This window comes from Convolutriloba macropyga, chromosome 14 (assembly GCF_964194025.1).
Source record: "Convolutriloba macropyga chromosome 14, txConMacr16.3, whole genome shotgun sequence".
In the NCBI taxonomy this organism is placed as follows: domain Eukaryota; kingdom Metazoa; phylum Xenacoelomorpha; order Acoela; family Convolutidae; genus Convolutriloba; species Convolutriloba macropyga.
Window position 1 is genome coordinate 44269781 of NC_134481.1, and position 18960 is coordinate 44288740.

General features: G+C 34.4%; 1 protein-coding gene across 1 annotated transcript in view; it reads right to left on the reverse strand.

Moving 5' to 3' along the window:
- Positions 1-18960, reverse strand: part of LOC142352944 (uncharacterized) — a 60586-nt gene that overhangs the window by 19534 nt on the left and 22092 nt on the right. The window contains exons 7-10 of the mRNA XM_075405101.1: positions 14766-14903; positions 8173-8254; positions 5974-6102; positions 1739-1941 (exon numbers count right to left, since the gene is read on the reverse strand). Coding sequence (XP_075261216.1) covers positions 1739-1941; positions 5974-6102; positions 8173-8254; positions 14766-14903 — 552 coding nt within the window. The remainder of the gene's footprint in view (positions 1-1738; positions 1942-5973; positions 6103-8172; positions 8255-14765; positions 14904-18960) is intronic.

Below are 18960 nucleotides of genomic sequence, written 5' to 3' on the forward strand. Positions count from 1 at the left end.
ACCAATGACGTTATATCTTACTTTGCTTTTCAAGTTGTTTTAATTCACCAAACAATTTTGTTTAAATCCGGAAGTTTTCAAAGGGCGCAGCAATGTGCCACTTTTGGTTTAACAAGAACTTAGTACGATTTTCTTTCAAAACTTACCTGGCTTTGACAATTTTTTTTAAAATCAAAGTTTGATCAATATGGGTAAAAACAACCGAAATTTTTAAAACTGTTGCTCCTTATTGCCTCATTTTGTTGAATTACATCCAACCAGACAACAACTAGCTAGGATTAGATCAATCCAGACTATCATAAACAACGACAAAAACACCAAACTTCAGCTCTTCCTTTAATGTGTTAGTTTTTATCTCGTTTAAAACGTTTCATTAAAGGACAGTAACTTTATACACATAGGTTACTGAAGTCTGTTTCCAGCTAATCGGTTCAACGATTCCTAAAATAGTCTCCCAAAAATGTCTTTTAACCCTCCAATTTAGTACTTTTTAAAAAATTATAGCATTTTTTCTGTAAAATTTTTCATTTTTGCACGTCTGCCCCATCATTGGTCGTAATATAGGAATTATCTCACCTTCATGTCTTTTTTTCTGGAGTTAATTTGATCACTTACAAAAACCATTTCTCATGATCTGAAGATAGGGAATGCACCTTGCCCATGGTCAATCAATTGCTCGACAAATATTTTGATTAATTACTTTTTACGTGTAATAAAAATGCACAGTGAGTTTCCAATATTCTGATCATAAATATTGACCAAAAAATTATCGATAAAAAAACAGCTAAAAATTAACTTTAGATTTCGTTGCGACTCTCGTTTGTTTTAAGCAGTATTAAGCTCTCTTCTACTCAATGCAATTTTTTTAATCAACATGCAGTTGCATTTCTTCTGGATGTTCAAATCAAAGAAAAAATTCACGAAAAATTTAAAAAATATATAGATGAAAGAAAAAAAAGAGATACAAATAGGACACAAACAATTTCCACTAGAAAAATTGGAAGGCTTTAAAATTTATTTCATTGAAATAATTCACGAAGCCAGAAACCGAACTTCAAATTTTAAAAAAGAGTGTTTTAAGAACTTTATTTGAATACAAAATTTATTTGCGTCTGTTTTTGCAATGTGCATTTTCGCGATAGTGCTTTGCGCGTAACGATCTCTCAAATTTGTGTTAAACACCAAATTGACGTGCCAGAGCGATGTTTAAGAATAGATGAAACATTTGCGCTAGGAAAACGAGTTGTTCATAGTCCTGCAACAATTTGTTCTTCCTTCATTTTAAGTAATGGTTAAGTGACTCTGCTTGAAGTCACTGAGAACTTCTGGCATTTATCAAGAACTGCGAAGCGGTTCGAGATATTAAGTCAGAATTTCGAAGTGACTTCTGCAGAGTCACTTAACTATGCTTAAAACACAAAACGCGCACGTTTTAAAATGACGAAAGTCAACGAAATTTAATTTCTGGCTAAGTAGCAACTTCTGGCATTTTGACTTCTGGCACTGCAGACTTTCGGCATTTTAAAATGTGCACGTGAGTGTTTTAAGTCGCAGAGAATCAAGTTGCTAGGTTTTCACGTTATCGAGCGTTAAAATAGAAAAATACCTCCCCCATTTAACCCCTCTGATTAGTATAAAAAAGAACACAGGTACCCACAGATACAGTATTTGTACAATTATCGGGGCGGGTATTTTTTCGAGGGGTTCTATAATTGCAAAGATCTTAGGTGCGGCTTACTATCAGTTGTAATTTGTATCTGGAATCCGACTTTGGCGACAGCTGCGTCAGTGTGAAAGTGTAGAAAGAGGACAGGAGAGTAAAAGACGTTGGATCTGAAGATTTCACTGGCACAGAATATCTCATCATAGACAGCCACTCCCGTACTACCAGACGATGATGATGATGAATACTCAATTACGCGCAGGTAGTCGTTGGCACACCTATTAATCAAACAAAAACTCCCGGCTAAAAATTATTTCATAGCTCAAAAAAATGAGGTCCCTGTTAAATATGCATGTTTGCGAATTTTGCCCAAAACCATGCATGTAAGGACCCAGGCGAGACCGCGTGATTGTCTTACAAGATCTTGCACAAAAATCTTGTGAAAAATGCTTGTCCTGCAAGATCTTCGAAAGATCCTGTGGAAAAAGGGTTGTCTTGAAGGGTTGTTTTGAAAGATCTTGGAAAAATCTTGCAAAAAAGGTTTGTCTTGAAAGATCTTGGAAAAATCGTGAGAAAAAGGCTTGTCTTGAAAAATTGAGGACAAATCTCGCAAAAAAAACGGTTTTCCTGAAAGATCTTGAAAACATCATGTGATAAATCGCTGCCTCGCAGAATCTTACAAGAAAATCTTCCAAGACGATTCATGATTTTAAGGGATAACCATTCCATTTTGACTGGTGCTGGGCTATCATGGTCATTGGGGCTACCAAGTTTGAGGTTCTTGTTCAAAATAAAATAATTTTTTACTTGCACTTAAAAATCATCCATCCGCACAATTTTTGGAGGAAATATCCATCCGCACAATTTTTGATTATTACAGTACACAAAAACTTACTTAACAACCTTTCCAGGCAATAATAATTACTCGCATGTGGTATTAATTTTTGCAATACAATTTATCGACATGTTAATAAGGCCGAAATGAAAGTAAACCTAAATAGAAAAACCTATTTTCTGATTTCTGATTCCTGCTCATATCACTGCTCATCAGAAATTTGGGCATCTCAAAGATATCTTAAAAAATCAACAGAAAAAACCGAAACGGCAAGTTTTAAGACGAATGAACTTTTTAATGCTGAAAACAGCGACAAAATAGTGATTCTAAAGTTAAGCCTAACGTGTAATTTAGTAAGTAACGACAGGCAGACCGCAATCACCTATGATCCAGACTTTGGCTCGTTTAAAGTGCCGGTGCGTCATGTGCAGTTAATAAAAATTTTTGCGCCCTAATAAATTTAAGAAATTAGCCGGCAGATTGCCGGAAAATAGCCGCGATAGACCCTTGTGGCCTTCGATGAATTAAAAACAACTGAAAAAAATTAAAATAGACAGATCAACCACCCGTACTTTAATAGACCACTAAACTTTGGGTTAGATTTGAACTATCACTTTTATTACACTTGCGGTCTTTAAGGAAAAAGCCCTTAAAAAGCTTTTCAAAATCGATATTCGAAATCAAAAACTGAAGACTTATACTCAAGAATTAGGGCATATAAGTTTGGCACTACTTAGATGCACACTATTGATCTTTAACTAGGAAATGTTCATAAAATTTAAAGTCCCATATGTAAGTTCAGAAGTCATTTTTGGATGAAGCAAGTCACGCAATTGACCTAAAAGCAGAAATGACGTCACGTACACAAAATTTTAACTGCAAAGCATTAAAAGTCACTGAAGTCATTGAAAAAGTCAATTCCAAGAAATCAGGTCGTAAGAATCATCGATGGAGACGACGAATTGAAAAAACATAGCCGGACAAGTCCTGACGTACAATTCAAAGAAATCTCATTGACTAAACAAAAACTACACCTAGAATGTACTATGAGTGAATTGGGAAAAGCATTTCTTAAAAAATTAGATCAAAAAAGTTTTAACAAAAAAAAGAAAATCAAAGTTAGAATGGCGGATGTGAGTAAAAAAATCCACTAGAGAGAAATGAAAATTTGGTTAAAAAACTATGCCTAGAATGAACTATGAAAGGATTGGTAAAACCATTTAGAAAAAAGTCCGGTCCAAAAAACAGACAAAATAGTAAATATCAAAGTGAAATTGCTGCATGTGAACATAAAAACACTAGCGAGAAAGCGAACGATTAAGCCTAACGTGTAATTTAGTAAGTAATGACAGGCAGACCGCAATCACCTATGATCCAGACTTTGGCTCGTTTAAAGTGCCGGTGCGTCATGTGCAGTTAATAAAAATTTTTGCGCCCTAATAAATTTAAGAAATTAGCCGGCAGATTGCCGGGAAATAGCCGCGATAGACCCTTGTGGCCTTCGATGAATTAAAAACAACTGAAAAAAATTAAAATAGACAGATCAACCACCCGTACTTTAATAGACCACTAAACTTTGGGTTAGATTTGAACTATCACTTTTATTACACTTGCGGTCTTTAAGGAAAAAGCCCTTAAAAAGCTTTTCAAAATCGATATTCGAAATCAAAAACTGAAGACTTATACTCAAGAATTAGGGCATATAAGTTTGGCACTACTTAGATGCACACTATTGATCTTTAACTAGGAAATGTTCATAAAATTTAAAGTCCCATATGTAAGTTCAGAAGTCATTTTTGGATGAAGCAAGTCACGCAATTGACCTAAAAGCAGAAATGACGTCACGTACACAAAGTTTTAACTGCAAAGCAGTAAAAGTCACTGAAGTCATTGAAAAAGTCAATTCCAAGAAATCAGGTCGTAAGAATCATCGATGGAGACGACGAATTGAAAAAACATAGCCGGACAAGTCCTGACGTACAATTCAAAGAAATCTCATTGACTAAACAAAAACTACACCTAGAATGTACTATGAGTGAATTGGGAAAAGCATTTCGTAAAAAATTAGATCAAAAAAGTTTTAACAAAAAAAATAAAATCAAAGTTAGAATGGCGGATGTGAGTAAAAAAATCCACTAGAGAGAAATGAAAACTTGGTTAAAAAACTATGCCTAGAATGAACTATGAAAGGATTGATAAAACCATTTAGAAAAAGGTCCGGTCCAAAAAACAGAAAAAATAGTAAATATCAAAGTGAAATTGCTGCATGTGAACATAAAAACACTAGCGAGAAAGCGAATTGTTGTTCAAACACCGTTTTCTCACTCTAATTTGAAATTAGAGCGAAAAAATGTCACGCCGCAAAACCAGTTGATTTATCGCTCCACTTCCTGTTTCGGCGTGACCAAAATCACAACTCCATTTTGATTTCAAAAATCATGAAAATGTGTGAACAGGACTTAAAAAAAGACAGCGCCCTAATGCAATTCAAATTCTTTGAATTGTAAAAAACCACGATATCCCCAACAATAGCCGCTTCGCGGCTATTAATTAAAAGAGTAATCTGAATGGGTGGCTAAAAGAGTTTAGAAGCTAATACTAGTTAATGGTCTCTCAGATACAATATAAAAGAGCATAAACCAGATTTTTAAATGAAAAAGTTTCGCAGACAAACATTAGAAGTAATCCAGGGTTGTCCCTCTTATATTTGACAACTAATCTGTAGTTTTCTATGAAAAAAACTACTTGTGTGGTTCAGTAATTCTTTCTACACAAACATACAAAAACCTACCCATGGCTTAAAAAGTTTCTAGCGAAATTCGGGTATTTTGTCAAACTTTTGAGGCCATAGGTAATGTTTTATATGTTGTGTAGAAACAATTACTGAACCACACAAGTATTTTTTTAGAGATAGAAAACTACAGATTAATTTTCAGATATCGTATATAAGTGGGACAACCTGTGAATAATTCCAATGTTTGCCTGTAAATCTCCTTTTTAGAGCTCTATCATATGAAAGGACCAATAAAGTCAATGTTGGGATAAAATGTCTAGTTTAATTAAATGATTCAGAGCTTAAGCAACTTCGGCCCAAAGCATTCTCGTACGTCGACCCCCGGTTTTTTCGTACCCAGTAACGGTCAACCACGATCTTCTCATGACTTGACTTCTCAACTATTGTGTTGCCAAAGAGAAACTAATTTCACTACTCAAAGACAAATTTTTGTGACACAGGCTAATGGGAAACCCCCATTTCGGTGGCAAAAAACAACCCTGAACCCTGGTCAATTACCGACGCTTACTTTGCAGGATCTTGTAAAAATAGAGCAACATAACATAATCTTTGCACGATAACCCGAGACTTATTGCAAGATTTTGACAGAAAACCATGCCAGTTTGCAGAGATATTACAAGATAACCGTTTAATTCTTCCGATAGCAAGATTTCCGTTTACAGAAATTTTAGTGGTTCTTACTCAGTTGATTTTTCGACTTTGAATTCGTTCACTGTCACTAGGAGTGAGGTTCCAGGGTTCGCTTCAATCATCCAGTAACAGTCCAGATTGTGCTCGTACTTGGGCGCCTTTGAATACTTAGGCGAAGATCTGCCAAGAAAAGAAAAATTACTATGAAAGCAGTTCTAAGTGTGAGATTCCAATTATTTCCAGTTAAAACACACACACACACACACACACACACACACACACACACACACACACACACGCACACACACACACACACACACATATATATATATATATATATATATATATATATATATAAAAAAGTTGTATGATCTTGTATGTAAGTTGTAACAGATGCATTTTGTCTTAAAATCTTGCTTCAATTGTTTTTTGTTAATCATTACGAATAAGAAATCATGGCTTTGGATATTTTCTTTGTTGAAAAAGTTTAATAATGTGATTCAAAACTTTGCTGCTAGACTTTGTTCTATTTGTGGCAAAATGTCCCTTCGTAGCAACCATTAAGAGGATTTTATTATCAAAACTTGAGTCTCAGAGCATTTCAGCGCTAAACCAAAATATATCAATAGTAAAACACCAAATCTGTTCTCAAAAATTACATAATTATCATGTGTTTTTCAGTGCATATAAAGTGGATTTCATATGCAGTTTATCGTCAATATGACTGAAATGAAGTATTTCGTTACGAGCGTCTACCAGCACCCAAGTTTTTGAGTAAATATATTCACTTCTGTAACCATTTTTTTTTTGCGATATTACAATGCACGTGTGAAAGAAACTTTGATTTAAAAACTTTGTGGATAAAAATGTGGTGCCTTATATGGAAATTTCATTCACTAGAAGATGAGAAGTGGAATCGATTTTCCGCCGCCAAATACATTTTGCAGTAGCGCATTTCGTAAAATTGTTCAATTAAATTTTATTTAATTGCAGTATAATTCTTCATTTTAGTAAGAAATGCTGATACAAGTGTCTTAGTCCCATCTACCGGTATATTGTACGGATCTGTTCTGTTTCGCCCCCCCCCCCCCAGTGTTTTTTTATGACCCCCAGTAACAAATTATACAAATTATAGATTGTTATATAGCACGTTACTATGTAAGAAAATAGCACGTGCGCCTGGGGGTCATAAAAAAATTATGCTCACGAAGCTGAGGGGGGGGGGGGCAAAACAGAATAGATCCCACTTCGCTTCAATTTGGTATGGCTTCATTTCAGAACGGATGAGAATTTATTGAAATGCCACTACTGCCAAACGTAACTACTAGTATCATATTTTGGAAGTATTTCCCTTTATTTAACTGTCTTGTGGAAACTTCTCACGCAAAATTTAAGCGCTTCCCACATTGGGCGTCGAAAGCCGAGAGAAAGCGCAGGCCACATCCTATTTGTCGTAATTTTTTGCGTTTTTTTGTACCGGCAGACGCTCGTAATGTTGAGCGCGACCAGGCTACGCTTATCTTGTATAGTTTGGAATTTCATCCGGCGAAGTTAATTCTGAGCAGCTTATGTCATTTTTGTAGCTTAAAACTTATGAATACCCAAGTAGCAATAAAACTTTTTGTACATGAGCCAGTTTAATTACCACAATAACCACGCAACTTTGATGATGCGATTTGCTACAAATATCCACGCGAATGTTGGAATCACATATAACCCAAACTTTGTGGGCTGACGTTAAGTTGGGCATACTAATTTGGGAGTCGAACAGAGTAATTAATGGCCATCCAAAAAACGTCGTAAGACGGTTTCAGCGCTGATTTGATCAGCCAACATTCTACGGGTACCTATAAAGCCTTCTTTAGAATGGATTAAATCTTTGGGTCTATAAAAGTCACCCGGGGGTGTAGAAAAGAATAGATACAAAGCAATTGTCGTGTAGAACCATGCCAAAATTTTTAGTCTTTGCGATTATACCCCCCCTCCCCCTCCCCCTCCCCCTCCCGCATTGCCGTAATTATAGAATTATGGGAGGATTGAATTTCGTGGGAAAGGAGGAGAGGGCCCTTCAGTAACAGCTGAAGTATATTTCTAAAAATCGACTGAGAACTCATACGATTCTTTACTTCTGGATCCGATCCCCCCCCCCACTTCCTCCCTTTACAGTTTAGAAGCTAACATTGTATTTTTATGATATGTCATAAATAATATAGGTTTGCTATGTAATAGTTTTCAAGCATGAATGCGTACATGATGGTCGGGACTGCAGTTGAGCTGACATTGATAACCCACTCTCCGAACCCAGGGCACTCGTAATCCACGGTTGGCGTTTCTTGAAACAAGCAAAATGGCATGTAAATAACCCAAACTGGAAAGAAATTAATACTCAATTATGACTGAATTCGGGGATTTGGTAACATACAAACTTATCACGAAAACCCCCCAGCCCCCCAGTTCATTAATGGTTTTATAATTGGACTATAATCGACACGACCCAGAAAGTTTATATTTGGATTTTTAATTCTGTTCTTTTGATTAAACAATTAATTGATTCCCAGTGCTCGAACCCACGACATCCACGCCAAGTCCACGCAAGATCTTGGATTCTTCAAGAACCACACGAGGGTTTCCAGGATCTTGGCAGGAACTTGCGTGGTTTTCAAAGTTTTAATTTTTTTTTACAAATGCTTCTTTTTCATCCCAAAATTACTCAGAAAGACAAAATTTTGGTTCGATTGCCCTGGATAACAGTCAAAACTTAGAAAAAAAAACATTTTTTTTTCGAGCCCGAAGCAGCATTTCCAAGATCTTGACAGGATCTTGACAAGATTTTGCATGGTTTCTCAAGATTTCGATTTCTCTTATTTCTGTCAAAACGGTGCCTTATCAGTGCCAACCTAACTCAGAGAAAACAGTTTTTGTTTGACGATAACAAAAAAAATTGCTTTAAGGTTGAAAAAAATAATTATGATTGAGTTCATGTCTGGCCAACATGTTTGTAACGTACGAAGCCCGAATTGACCTAACAACCTAGATGAGCCCATGCTAATGCCTCTGCTCAGTTAGTGCTCCGTGTTGATATTGTTTCGCGGTCTGAAATTAATCCTTGGATACCTGACAAATGCTTGATTGTTTTTTCGTATATCTCACACTTAGTAGAAGTCTTCCCACAACTTGGTGCGATTGTTCTTTCAACTTCTCCAGTCTCTCTTTTAGTTCTTGTTTTATGGACTTGCTAGCACAATTTTTATACGGGCATTTTTATTACCTGGATTTCCACGTCACGGTTTTGGAAATTTCTGGTAACAATAGTTGTTACCTTGGGATCAATTGAGCAGTCAATCACACTGTTCTTAACATTTCACTGAGCAATTTCCTGTTCTGTCCAGAAAACCTGGAAAATACACTCCAAGACTTGCAAGATCTTGGGTTCCCACGGCAAGACTTCCAAGAACCACAGTATTTCCTGGAAGGGTGATGTTCTTGGTTTTTCTGCTTTTTTAACGAAGAAAAGTCTTTTAACAATTAAGCACAACGTTATTCTGCAGTAAATAATCATTCTCTCTAATTTTCAAAAAATCTTGGGAAAACACGCCAAGACTTCCCAGATCTTGTATTCCCACGCGAGCGTTTCCAAGTACGTGCAAGTTCCACGCGAGCGTTTCTAAGATCTTGGCAAGATCTTGCAAGTCCTCGCGTGGTGTTCCCAGGATCTTGGAAGTCCTCGCGTGGGGTGGCGCACTGGGTTGGTTTATGGCTTTTTATACGTATTATGTTTAAGTTCAGACTGAAATTTGTTTTATTCTCTTTATCGAACAGTATGAAATCGAGTGTTGAATCAGTTTAAATCATGGAACAATGCCATTCAAAATTGGATATGATTTGGTAACTAAAATTGTAAATTCTTACCCGAAAAACAGCAAGAAGGCAGCCAAAACTTTAAGGTATTTGTTTGATCAAAAATATTAGTTAGTTTTAAATGCTTCTTAGCTTTAAAACTGTAAGACAGATAAGCCACAGCCAGGAAACTTGCGGAGGGGCAGAGCAGTATTATAGCTTGTTTCAGAATATTGCAGAAAATAATAGTTTAAAAATTTTGTTATATGTTTATTTTATTTTCTCTTTTTTATCAGCCTTAAAAATGGACTCGCATATCCCCCTGTTGTCTACTTAACTATGGAAAATAGCAGCTCAAATACAACTTAGCGCTGGTTTCGAGAGAAAATAATACAAAGATCGAGATTTTTAAACCTTTTCTGAAATTTTTTCAAGCATATTTGTTCTCAAGCATAAGCAAAATTATAAACTTGGCAAAAAAGATGGTGATCAGTTTGCATTTACCAAATTACTTCTTGATTTTACTGCATTAGTAGGTGTCAATTATTTGAAGTTTAAACAAAATGTTCTGTGTATGAAGCTTTCAGCGAACTGATCTGCTTTCATTATGTCACGTTTTTAACAATTAGCATGAAAAAGTCCGAATTGTAATGAATTTTGAAAACTTCTAGCGTCAATTTTTCTTCGAAAAACGAGGAATTTTAAAAGGCCTCCTCAAAGGCGAGGAATTTTAAAGTCTCAATTAGAGCAAATAAAGTCTCAATTAGAGCAAATGAAATCTCAATTTGAGCCAATAAAGTCTCAATTAGAGCAAATAAAGTCTCAAATAGAGCAAATAAAGTCTCAATTAGAGCAAATACGCGTTATCACCATGTTTTCAAAGAAAAGTTCTCGAGAAATGCAACAAAGAAGAACTACTTGCAAAGCTTTTGGAGACCTATGAAAAAATACAAGAAAAAGACATTATCATAACAAAACTCGAAAAAGATCTTGTTAACTATGAAATGCAAAAACTAACTGCCGGACAAAGTACTATTGATCGCGTGGAAAAAATATATCGACGTTTTCAAAACACAAACTTCTAAAGTTATTGATCATTTACTTGAGAGACAGGAGACATCAAAAAGCAACAGTCGTGATGATCATCCACTGAAAATTTATCAACCAAAAATGGTACCCCGATTCGCCAAACAATTAGTTATATCTGATAACACTTTTCGGAAAGTAAATCAGCATGACATTTCGCAGCAGACTGCAAACCACTCATATTCATCTGCAACAATAGGAGACATTTCTAATGTAGATGATTGCTATTCCCCTGGAGCCAAAACGGAAACATTAATTGTACATGTCGGTCATAATTCAATTGACAAAGGTGTTTCTGGTCAGAAGGCAGCAACTGAACTAAAAAAAACAGTCGGCAAATGTATGCAAAAATTCAAACCTCATCGTGTTGCTATAGGCAAAATTCGTCCGGTAAAAGACGGTTGCTATGGAAGGAAAACAAACAACGAGGAAATATCTGAATTCAATGACCATCTAAAATTGATAAGCCTGGAGCTTGATGGATCCTATCCTTGGTCAAGGATTGAAATTTTTGAAAATTCCGTTTCAATTGATGATATATGTTTTGATGGAGTGCATCCCAATAATGGCGGTATAAAAAATCTGGTAGAAAACATACGTCACTATAATATAACACATAAACTACCGGCATCACAGAATACAGTTCAACCTCGGAAATTACATTAAAATTTGAACTTTGCTTGAGTTGAGTAACTTTTTTTGACATGATATTTTTACCGTTTGTTTTAACTCTCTGGTTTTTTGTGGGAAATGTGAAAGACCAGGTATACATTAAGCAACGTTACTTAACTCAAGTAAATAAAAGACATGATCATTTAGAAAATGTGCTGATTTATTTCCAGAGAAAGCTGATTTTATTATTCATTGCGGCTGTTCGTTGGGTTTCACTACTCCTTACAGAAGTTTTTTGCTTCTTTGTGGTGACATAGAAAAAAATCCTGGACACTTTGATGCTTCAAAACTTTGTACTTTGGATGATGCTATATTTGGCGCTCAAAATGGCATTAATTGTGTATGTTTTAACGCTCGCAGCATACAAAATAAGTATCAGGATATATCAAACTTGCTCCAGCAGCTAGATTCGGAAACTATTGTTATAGTAAAAAATTTGGATGAGCGAAGGACAAAGCTTGAATATAAACCTCAGCGCTGAACACAATTTTTTGCATAAAAATTGGTCACATCAAACAGGAGCGGCTAAGGGTGGGGGTGTAGGAATGTGGATTCCTAAGAACATAAATTTTAAATGCTGAAGAGAGTTTGAGTTAGCTGATCAGAAATTTTTTGAAACGTTATGGCTGGAACTAGGCAACACATTAAGGAAAAAATGTCTCATTAACATCTCCTATTGTCCACATCAAAGCCTGGGTGACTTTTTTTAGACGAATTAAGTGCAAAGGTTTCTAATGTTTTCTCAGCTACAGATAATATTTGTGTATCTGTTGATTATAACTTTGATATGTTGAGTGTAAATGGGAAGAAAAACCTTCAGAATTTTGCGGCGGGACTAAGATTGCAGTTATCTAACATTGATATTCCTACACGCATAAGCAACAATAATAGAAGTTTGATAGATCACTGTTTTTCGACTAATGAGCAAATCACTGGTTGGAAAGTCTGCTTACCTCCTTTAGATATTAATCATAATGTAATTTTTTTTCAGAGCGAACTTTTTTTGTTAGAAGAAAAACAAAATTATTTTATTGAACAAGATACAAAAATTTTTGTCGATGAAAAATTTAATAGAGATCTGGCTTTTGCAGATTGGAGAAGAGTTTATCAACAAAGAAACTGCGATGAAATGTTTGCAGAGTTTAACAGAATTTTTTTGACAATACTCGAGAAAAACGCACCAACAGAGAAGGAATTAGTTTCTAATATGAAAAGGTCTACTTCAGAAAAACCTTGAGTGACAAGGGAAATTCAACATTTAGTTGCCGAGAAACATCGTTACTTCAATGATTACAAATTGACACAAAGTGCCCAATCATTTGTGTCATTTAAAAAGTTTCGCAACCTTGTAAATCGAAAGTTAAAAGAAGCACAAAATCAATTTTCAGAGGATTTTTTAAAGAAAATTGAAACCTCAAAAGAGAACTGGAAGTTCATTAAGAAAAAAATCGGAAAGAAAAACAACAGTCCAATCATCACTGAAATTGATGAGAATGGTAGAATAAGGAAAGACAAAAAATCAATATGTCACGCTTTTAACAGAGTTTTCAGCAAAATGGGCATCTACAGAGGGCAGATTGTTCCATTGAACGTCAAAAAAATAGTGCGAAAATTTCAAGAGTTTAACATTAGACCTTTTACTTTGAGGGAAATCTATAAACTTATTGACAATCTAGAAAACAACGAAGCACCAAGGCCGGGTTACATCAATGCTTGGGCATTGAAATCCGGAAAAATTGCTCTTGGGAAGTATCTTCAGATTATTTTTAACGATGGTATTCAAGAGAAAGCTTTTTCCAGCAGTTCTTAAGGGTGTGCACGTCACATTAATCTTCAAGAAAGGAGATGTTTCTGTTTTAACTAATTATCGTCCAATTTCTGTTACACCAATTTTCGCAAAAGTTTTTGAAAGTAATTAGTTAGTAGAATATCTTGAAAAATTTGCCCTCTTGAACAAAAAACAATTCGATTTCCAACCTCGAAAGTCGTCTACTGATGCTATTTTTTATTTTATTGAAAGAAAATTTAAGGAAATATGGAAGATAACAACAACACATGTGCTGTGTTCTTAGATCTTGCAAAATCTTTCAATTCAATTCTCAAAAATCGAACACAATGCGTAAAATTGGGTATTGAATTATCAGATTAAATAACTATTAATCATTGTGTTCCACAAGGAACTGTGTTAGGACTTCTTATTTTTCTGTTATATGTCAACGATTTTTCCGAAAAGCTGGAAGGTGAAAATGATGTTTTTCAATTTGCGGATGACATTAGTATTATATGCAAATTTGAACGTAATGAAAATATTCCCCAAAAAATTTAAAAAATATTAGAACAAACAGACAAATACCTGACAGAGAATCAACTCACTTTAAATGCCGATAAAACAGAGATATTATTCTTTAAAAATCATACTAATTCGGATCCAGATTTATCTTTTAAAGGCGAAGTTATCAAACCAGCTCATGCATGTCGTTATCTGGGAGTACAAATTGATTCGAACCTAACCTTTGAAAATCACTTGAGCTCAGTTTTAAGCAAAATGGCTAATGCGATTCGTTCTTTGTATCTTGTAGGAAATCAAATACCTTTGAAAGTAAGAATTGAAGTTACCCTAATGAGGCTACAAACAGACACAAGACAATGGGAAACATCCAAAAATTTTTAAATGTTTTCTAGTCGCCATAACGCTAGACAGAAGAAGAGAACAAATCAAATTATTATAAAAAAGAAAGCGAAAACGAAGTTAAGTAACAAATCCTAAATCTTGAAAAGCGTTCAAAAATGGAACAAATTGCCCTCTTCATTAAGAACTTTCAACAGTAAAACTTGCTTTAAAAATGTTTTTTACCGAGTTTTTGCTCGATCAACACAAGAAAGTACCCGTTAATAGACAAATAGGAGCCTTCAAATCCTGTTTTTACCTATGAAAACGAACAGTCACAATTTGAAGATTATTATATTAATAACAATGCTGATTAATTCATTTAACATTTTACAGCATGTAGATATCTAACTTTAGGGTTATAGTCTGAGTAATTTACATGATTGAAAAATAAAGGTTATTCATTTTTTTTAAACCGCTTGCGTATCCAATCTTGTACAGAAAAAATCCGCCCGAAAATGACTCTACAAAAAACAAAACCATTGAAGCATAAAGTTCCTAACCCCAAACAAATTTGGAGGTTGAAACAATCAAGGGTGAAATCTAAGCCCGGGATGGATGTCATTGTTGTTGTTTTTACCTGGAGTGCACCCCTCCTCTTCCAATTCGTCCCACCCTGACTCACAATCTTGAATTCCATCACACTTCTGTGAGTAGAGAATACACTTCTTGCTTTCATCCTGACACTCATAGTACCCACGATAACACTCCCCCTGGTCTAAAAATAATAGATAGTTTGAAACATTCGACCAGGTTCCCGTATACTGAGCTTAACTTAGCCGGTTTTTTGGTGTGTAATCTTTTCCTGAAGCTAGATTTTATCTGGAACAATTGTTGGTTACGAATAACTAATAGCTGAGATCAAGTATAACCCGGATCGAGGTGTCACCGCCATTCAACTCAAAATTATGTAAGATAAGCGGTGAATGCGGAAAATTTTGTAAGATAATAGGTGAATGTGGTGAAAATACATAAATTAGCCCCTTAGATTAGTGGTGAAATTGCATAATTTCATGGCTTAGAAAGAAGTGCTAAAATTGTGTGAGATCAACAGTGAATGCGTTGAAATTACATAAATTCACCGCATAAATTATTGGTGAAATTACACGAATTCAACGCTTTGAAAAAGTGTCCAAATTTCGTGAGATCATCGGTGAATGCGGTGAAATTTCATATATTAAATCCTCAAAAAGTCTCTATTTAGTTCTCGGTATTACGAAATTTATAGATAGAAGCTTCGTTGAAGCTCTACTTTCTTGTGTTTTTTAAACTCCAAGATGGACTTGATTTGGCAAACTTTCCATCATATTATAGACTTATATTTTAATGTAAAGTGATTGTTTTTGTTCGTCTTTAACGAGTTCACTTACCCTTTTTTGCTGAGTTCTCAGTTGGATGCCTTTGGCCCAATAACGTTTAAAAAGCAGAAATTGTACTGTTTACACTCTTCTTTGATTAGTAAAAATTTTTTGTTCAATCTTTTGCAGTTTCGTTTTTATACGCCATATACCCATAACGATAGACCTCTTTTGATTTCCCATGACTTATAACTCAACCTAATCAATGATTTCATTTTATAGCTGTTTTTTCTAATCAAATTCAAAAAAAAACAGGCTTTTTTTCACATGTCTCCTCTTTGCTTTTATTTTCGTCAACATCTAATTCAATCTCACTCATTAGATGTCTCAATTATTTTTGTAGAATCAATCATTTTTTTCGCGCTTGCTTATTCGTTTTGACTGATTGCTTCGATCACTTATTTTCATAAAAAGTTTTCGAGATTTCTGTACTGTTCAATTTTTGGGTTTCTTTTTGCTGTCATGTCTGATTAGTCCTTCTATAAGGAAGACTCGTTGATGTTGAGATGAAGAGAAAATGACAATTTAGAGTTCTTTCAGGTATTATCTTATAATTATAGTGCTTGAAAACTGTCATGTCGCAAAATTTATTGAAGTTTTGGTTTCTTTATGAATTTGATTTTTTTGTTGGCTCGAGACTTAGTCTCACTATTAACAAGCCCAACTGGCTTCCTGACGTGTGGAAATTTAATCCAAGGTTTTTTGTTGTAATCCTAAATCTCTCATGACCTTTGAAAATAATTGTTTTCAAAAGAAATTTGGGTTTTTGAGCTTCGAATTTTAATAGTTTTGCGGTCCATTTGTAGCTCAGTCTCCCTAAACACAGTCCACAAACTGTTTCCAGTCAGCTATAAATTAATTTTTATAACGGTTTTAGCTTCAAACGTTAGTTTCTTGGCTGTGTTACTACAGTTACTACAAGATTTCATAAAATGTTTGATTATTAAATATTTGTACAATTCAAAGGATTTTTGGTTGGTTTGTTTTTAAATTATAACAAAAATTGTTGATCCCTTGGCTATGAAGTTTTGCGTAATCGAACATTGGAAATTAACATGTCTCAATTGCTTTCTATGTTGATATAAATGAACATTGTAGTGATTTCAATTGATATGTAATGAAATTAATAACTGTGAAATTAACTGTTTTGAAAGAAGGAAAAATGTTTTTGATCTTCGCACCAATTTGCTCTTTTTCGTCGAGCTATTAACCAGTCGCATTGTGGACAGGTTCCGTTTCTTTTCTCACGAAGCATAGGTTAAATTGTTCTGTTTTGGTTTGTTTCTGATGTTAGTCAGATTTTGTTATGAGTTTTTTTTATAGACGTCGAAGTTTGGTCGTAAGTAATGTATATCGTTTGGTTTTTATTATTGTTTTTTCTAGTAGTCTTTTTATAAACGCCTTTTATCGGCCTTCTAGCGAGGCATTGTTGTATTTCATTGGTTGTTTATTGAACGATGTGTATGTTTTTTGAAAGTTTTCTATCTCTTTATCGTTTGTTAGCCAATTAAGTCAGGAATGTGGATGAGCGGGGTCGGAACATTATGTGCGTACGCATATTTCCGAGGCTCCTTGCTTTTATATGACACGTTTTGTGCTCTCATGTTTTTCTTTTATATCATGATTTCGATTCATTTATTTTTTATCAATGTTTATTTTTTTTTGAAATATTTGTATTATTTAAACAATCAATGAAATACATGTTGCATATCTTGCTCATTTTAAAATTTTATTAACATATTTTCGAGAAAAAGTTAATCTTGCATGATCTTGCAACAAAGAACTTTATATTGCAAAATCTTGAAGATTTTGACATGATATTATAAGATCTTGCAAAATGTTGTAAGATAAACTTATTTGACCGACTGGGGTTGTCATTGTTTTGATCACAAACAAAAAAATGTGTAATATATTTTCTCACATAAAAAATTCTATGTAAAAGCACATGATTTGCTTGTAAGAAAACCGTTTGTTTAACCTGCAACGGAGCTAAATTCGTGTCATGCCAATCAAAACTTTTATTACGAGCAAGTATTGACGACCTGTTCCTTCGATTCTATTTTCACTATCGAACAGATCTTGACATTTTACAGTTCATGTGATTTCTTGGCTCAATTTAGCAAATTCGAGCCTAATTTAAATTCAAGCCTGTCTGAAATAAGCAAAAAGCAGAAATAACGCATTCGTTATGAAAACTAGATAATGATCAAACAACGGCCGCAAAAATGACCACAAAATATTTGATCAATTTTGAAGCAAAAATTTTTACCACAATTTGTCAACTTGAATTTGCTGGAGCTGAAGCGTTGAACAGCATAGCTTGAAGCTGTTACAAGTCTTTGATAACAATTGTAGAACATTGCTGTCAAGCATCACTATATAATCTCACTCGATGATAATTGAATATCGCCTCAACGAATCCAAAATATTTTGTCATTTGTTACTTATTTGATAAATTGGAAAACGAATAACTTTTTGACCTCGTTTTCTGACAAAAAAACAGAATTGGTGTTTGAGATTCTAGGCATTGGAATTGAAAGTCCTCTAAAAATGCCTCTCAAAAAGCTATAATAATTGTGTAGGTTCATTTGTGTAAAAAAATCTGTTTTTTTACCAGATGCAACTGTAAACTAACAAGAGAAGTCTGGATTTAATTGAAACTCAAATTTGACTCAACACACGTCATAATGAACATAATTGAATGTAAGAAATTCTTCAACATAAAAAATAGGGTTAGAAAAAAAGAAATTGGATTATTGTTCTGTTTCGATTATTGTACGTGAGCAAAGAAGCGGGGGGGGGGAGGGGGGGGGTCAATATGTATCCACCGTTAGCTTCAGTCTCTTTTAAATATCTGAGGGCAAAGTTTTAATGTATATCTGAGTTATTTTCTAATTTGAATTTCTGCAAGCTTTCTTGTTTATTATTTTTGATTTCTTGTTTTCAAATTTATGTTGAAAATCTAACCTAACGTCACATTTCTTATCTTTTGTAGTCTTTAATATTTGGTAGATTGTTCTGTTCAGCCCAAGTATTATCATGATGGGCTAATTATGTGCTAGCAGAGATTGTTGACTCAATACGCTTACCACTGACTGCCTTTTAAATACTACAAAAGCAAATAAAAAAATTAGGTTTTTTGGTTTTCATGAATTTGCTAACATTGACAAGATTCCTTTCCCAGACCATCGTTTAATAGTACTGATTCATCATGTTCCATTAATAAAAAGCTCTATCTTTACTGTTTCATAGTACTCTAAGATATTTTTGTTCAAAGACCTCGCAGATTGATGCCTGGTTTTAGCTTCAAGTACAAATCTTCACCACAATATACAAATCTTCAAATCTCCTATTAACAGAGTCAAACTTAATAGTAATCTGCTATATATTATTCCGCAGAGGTATACCAAAAAATAT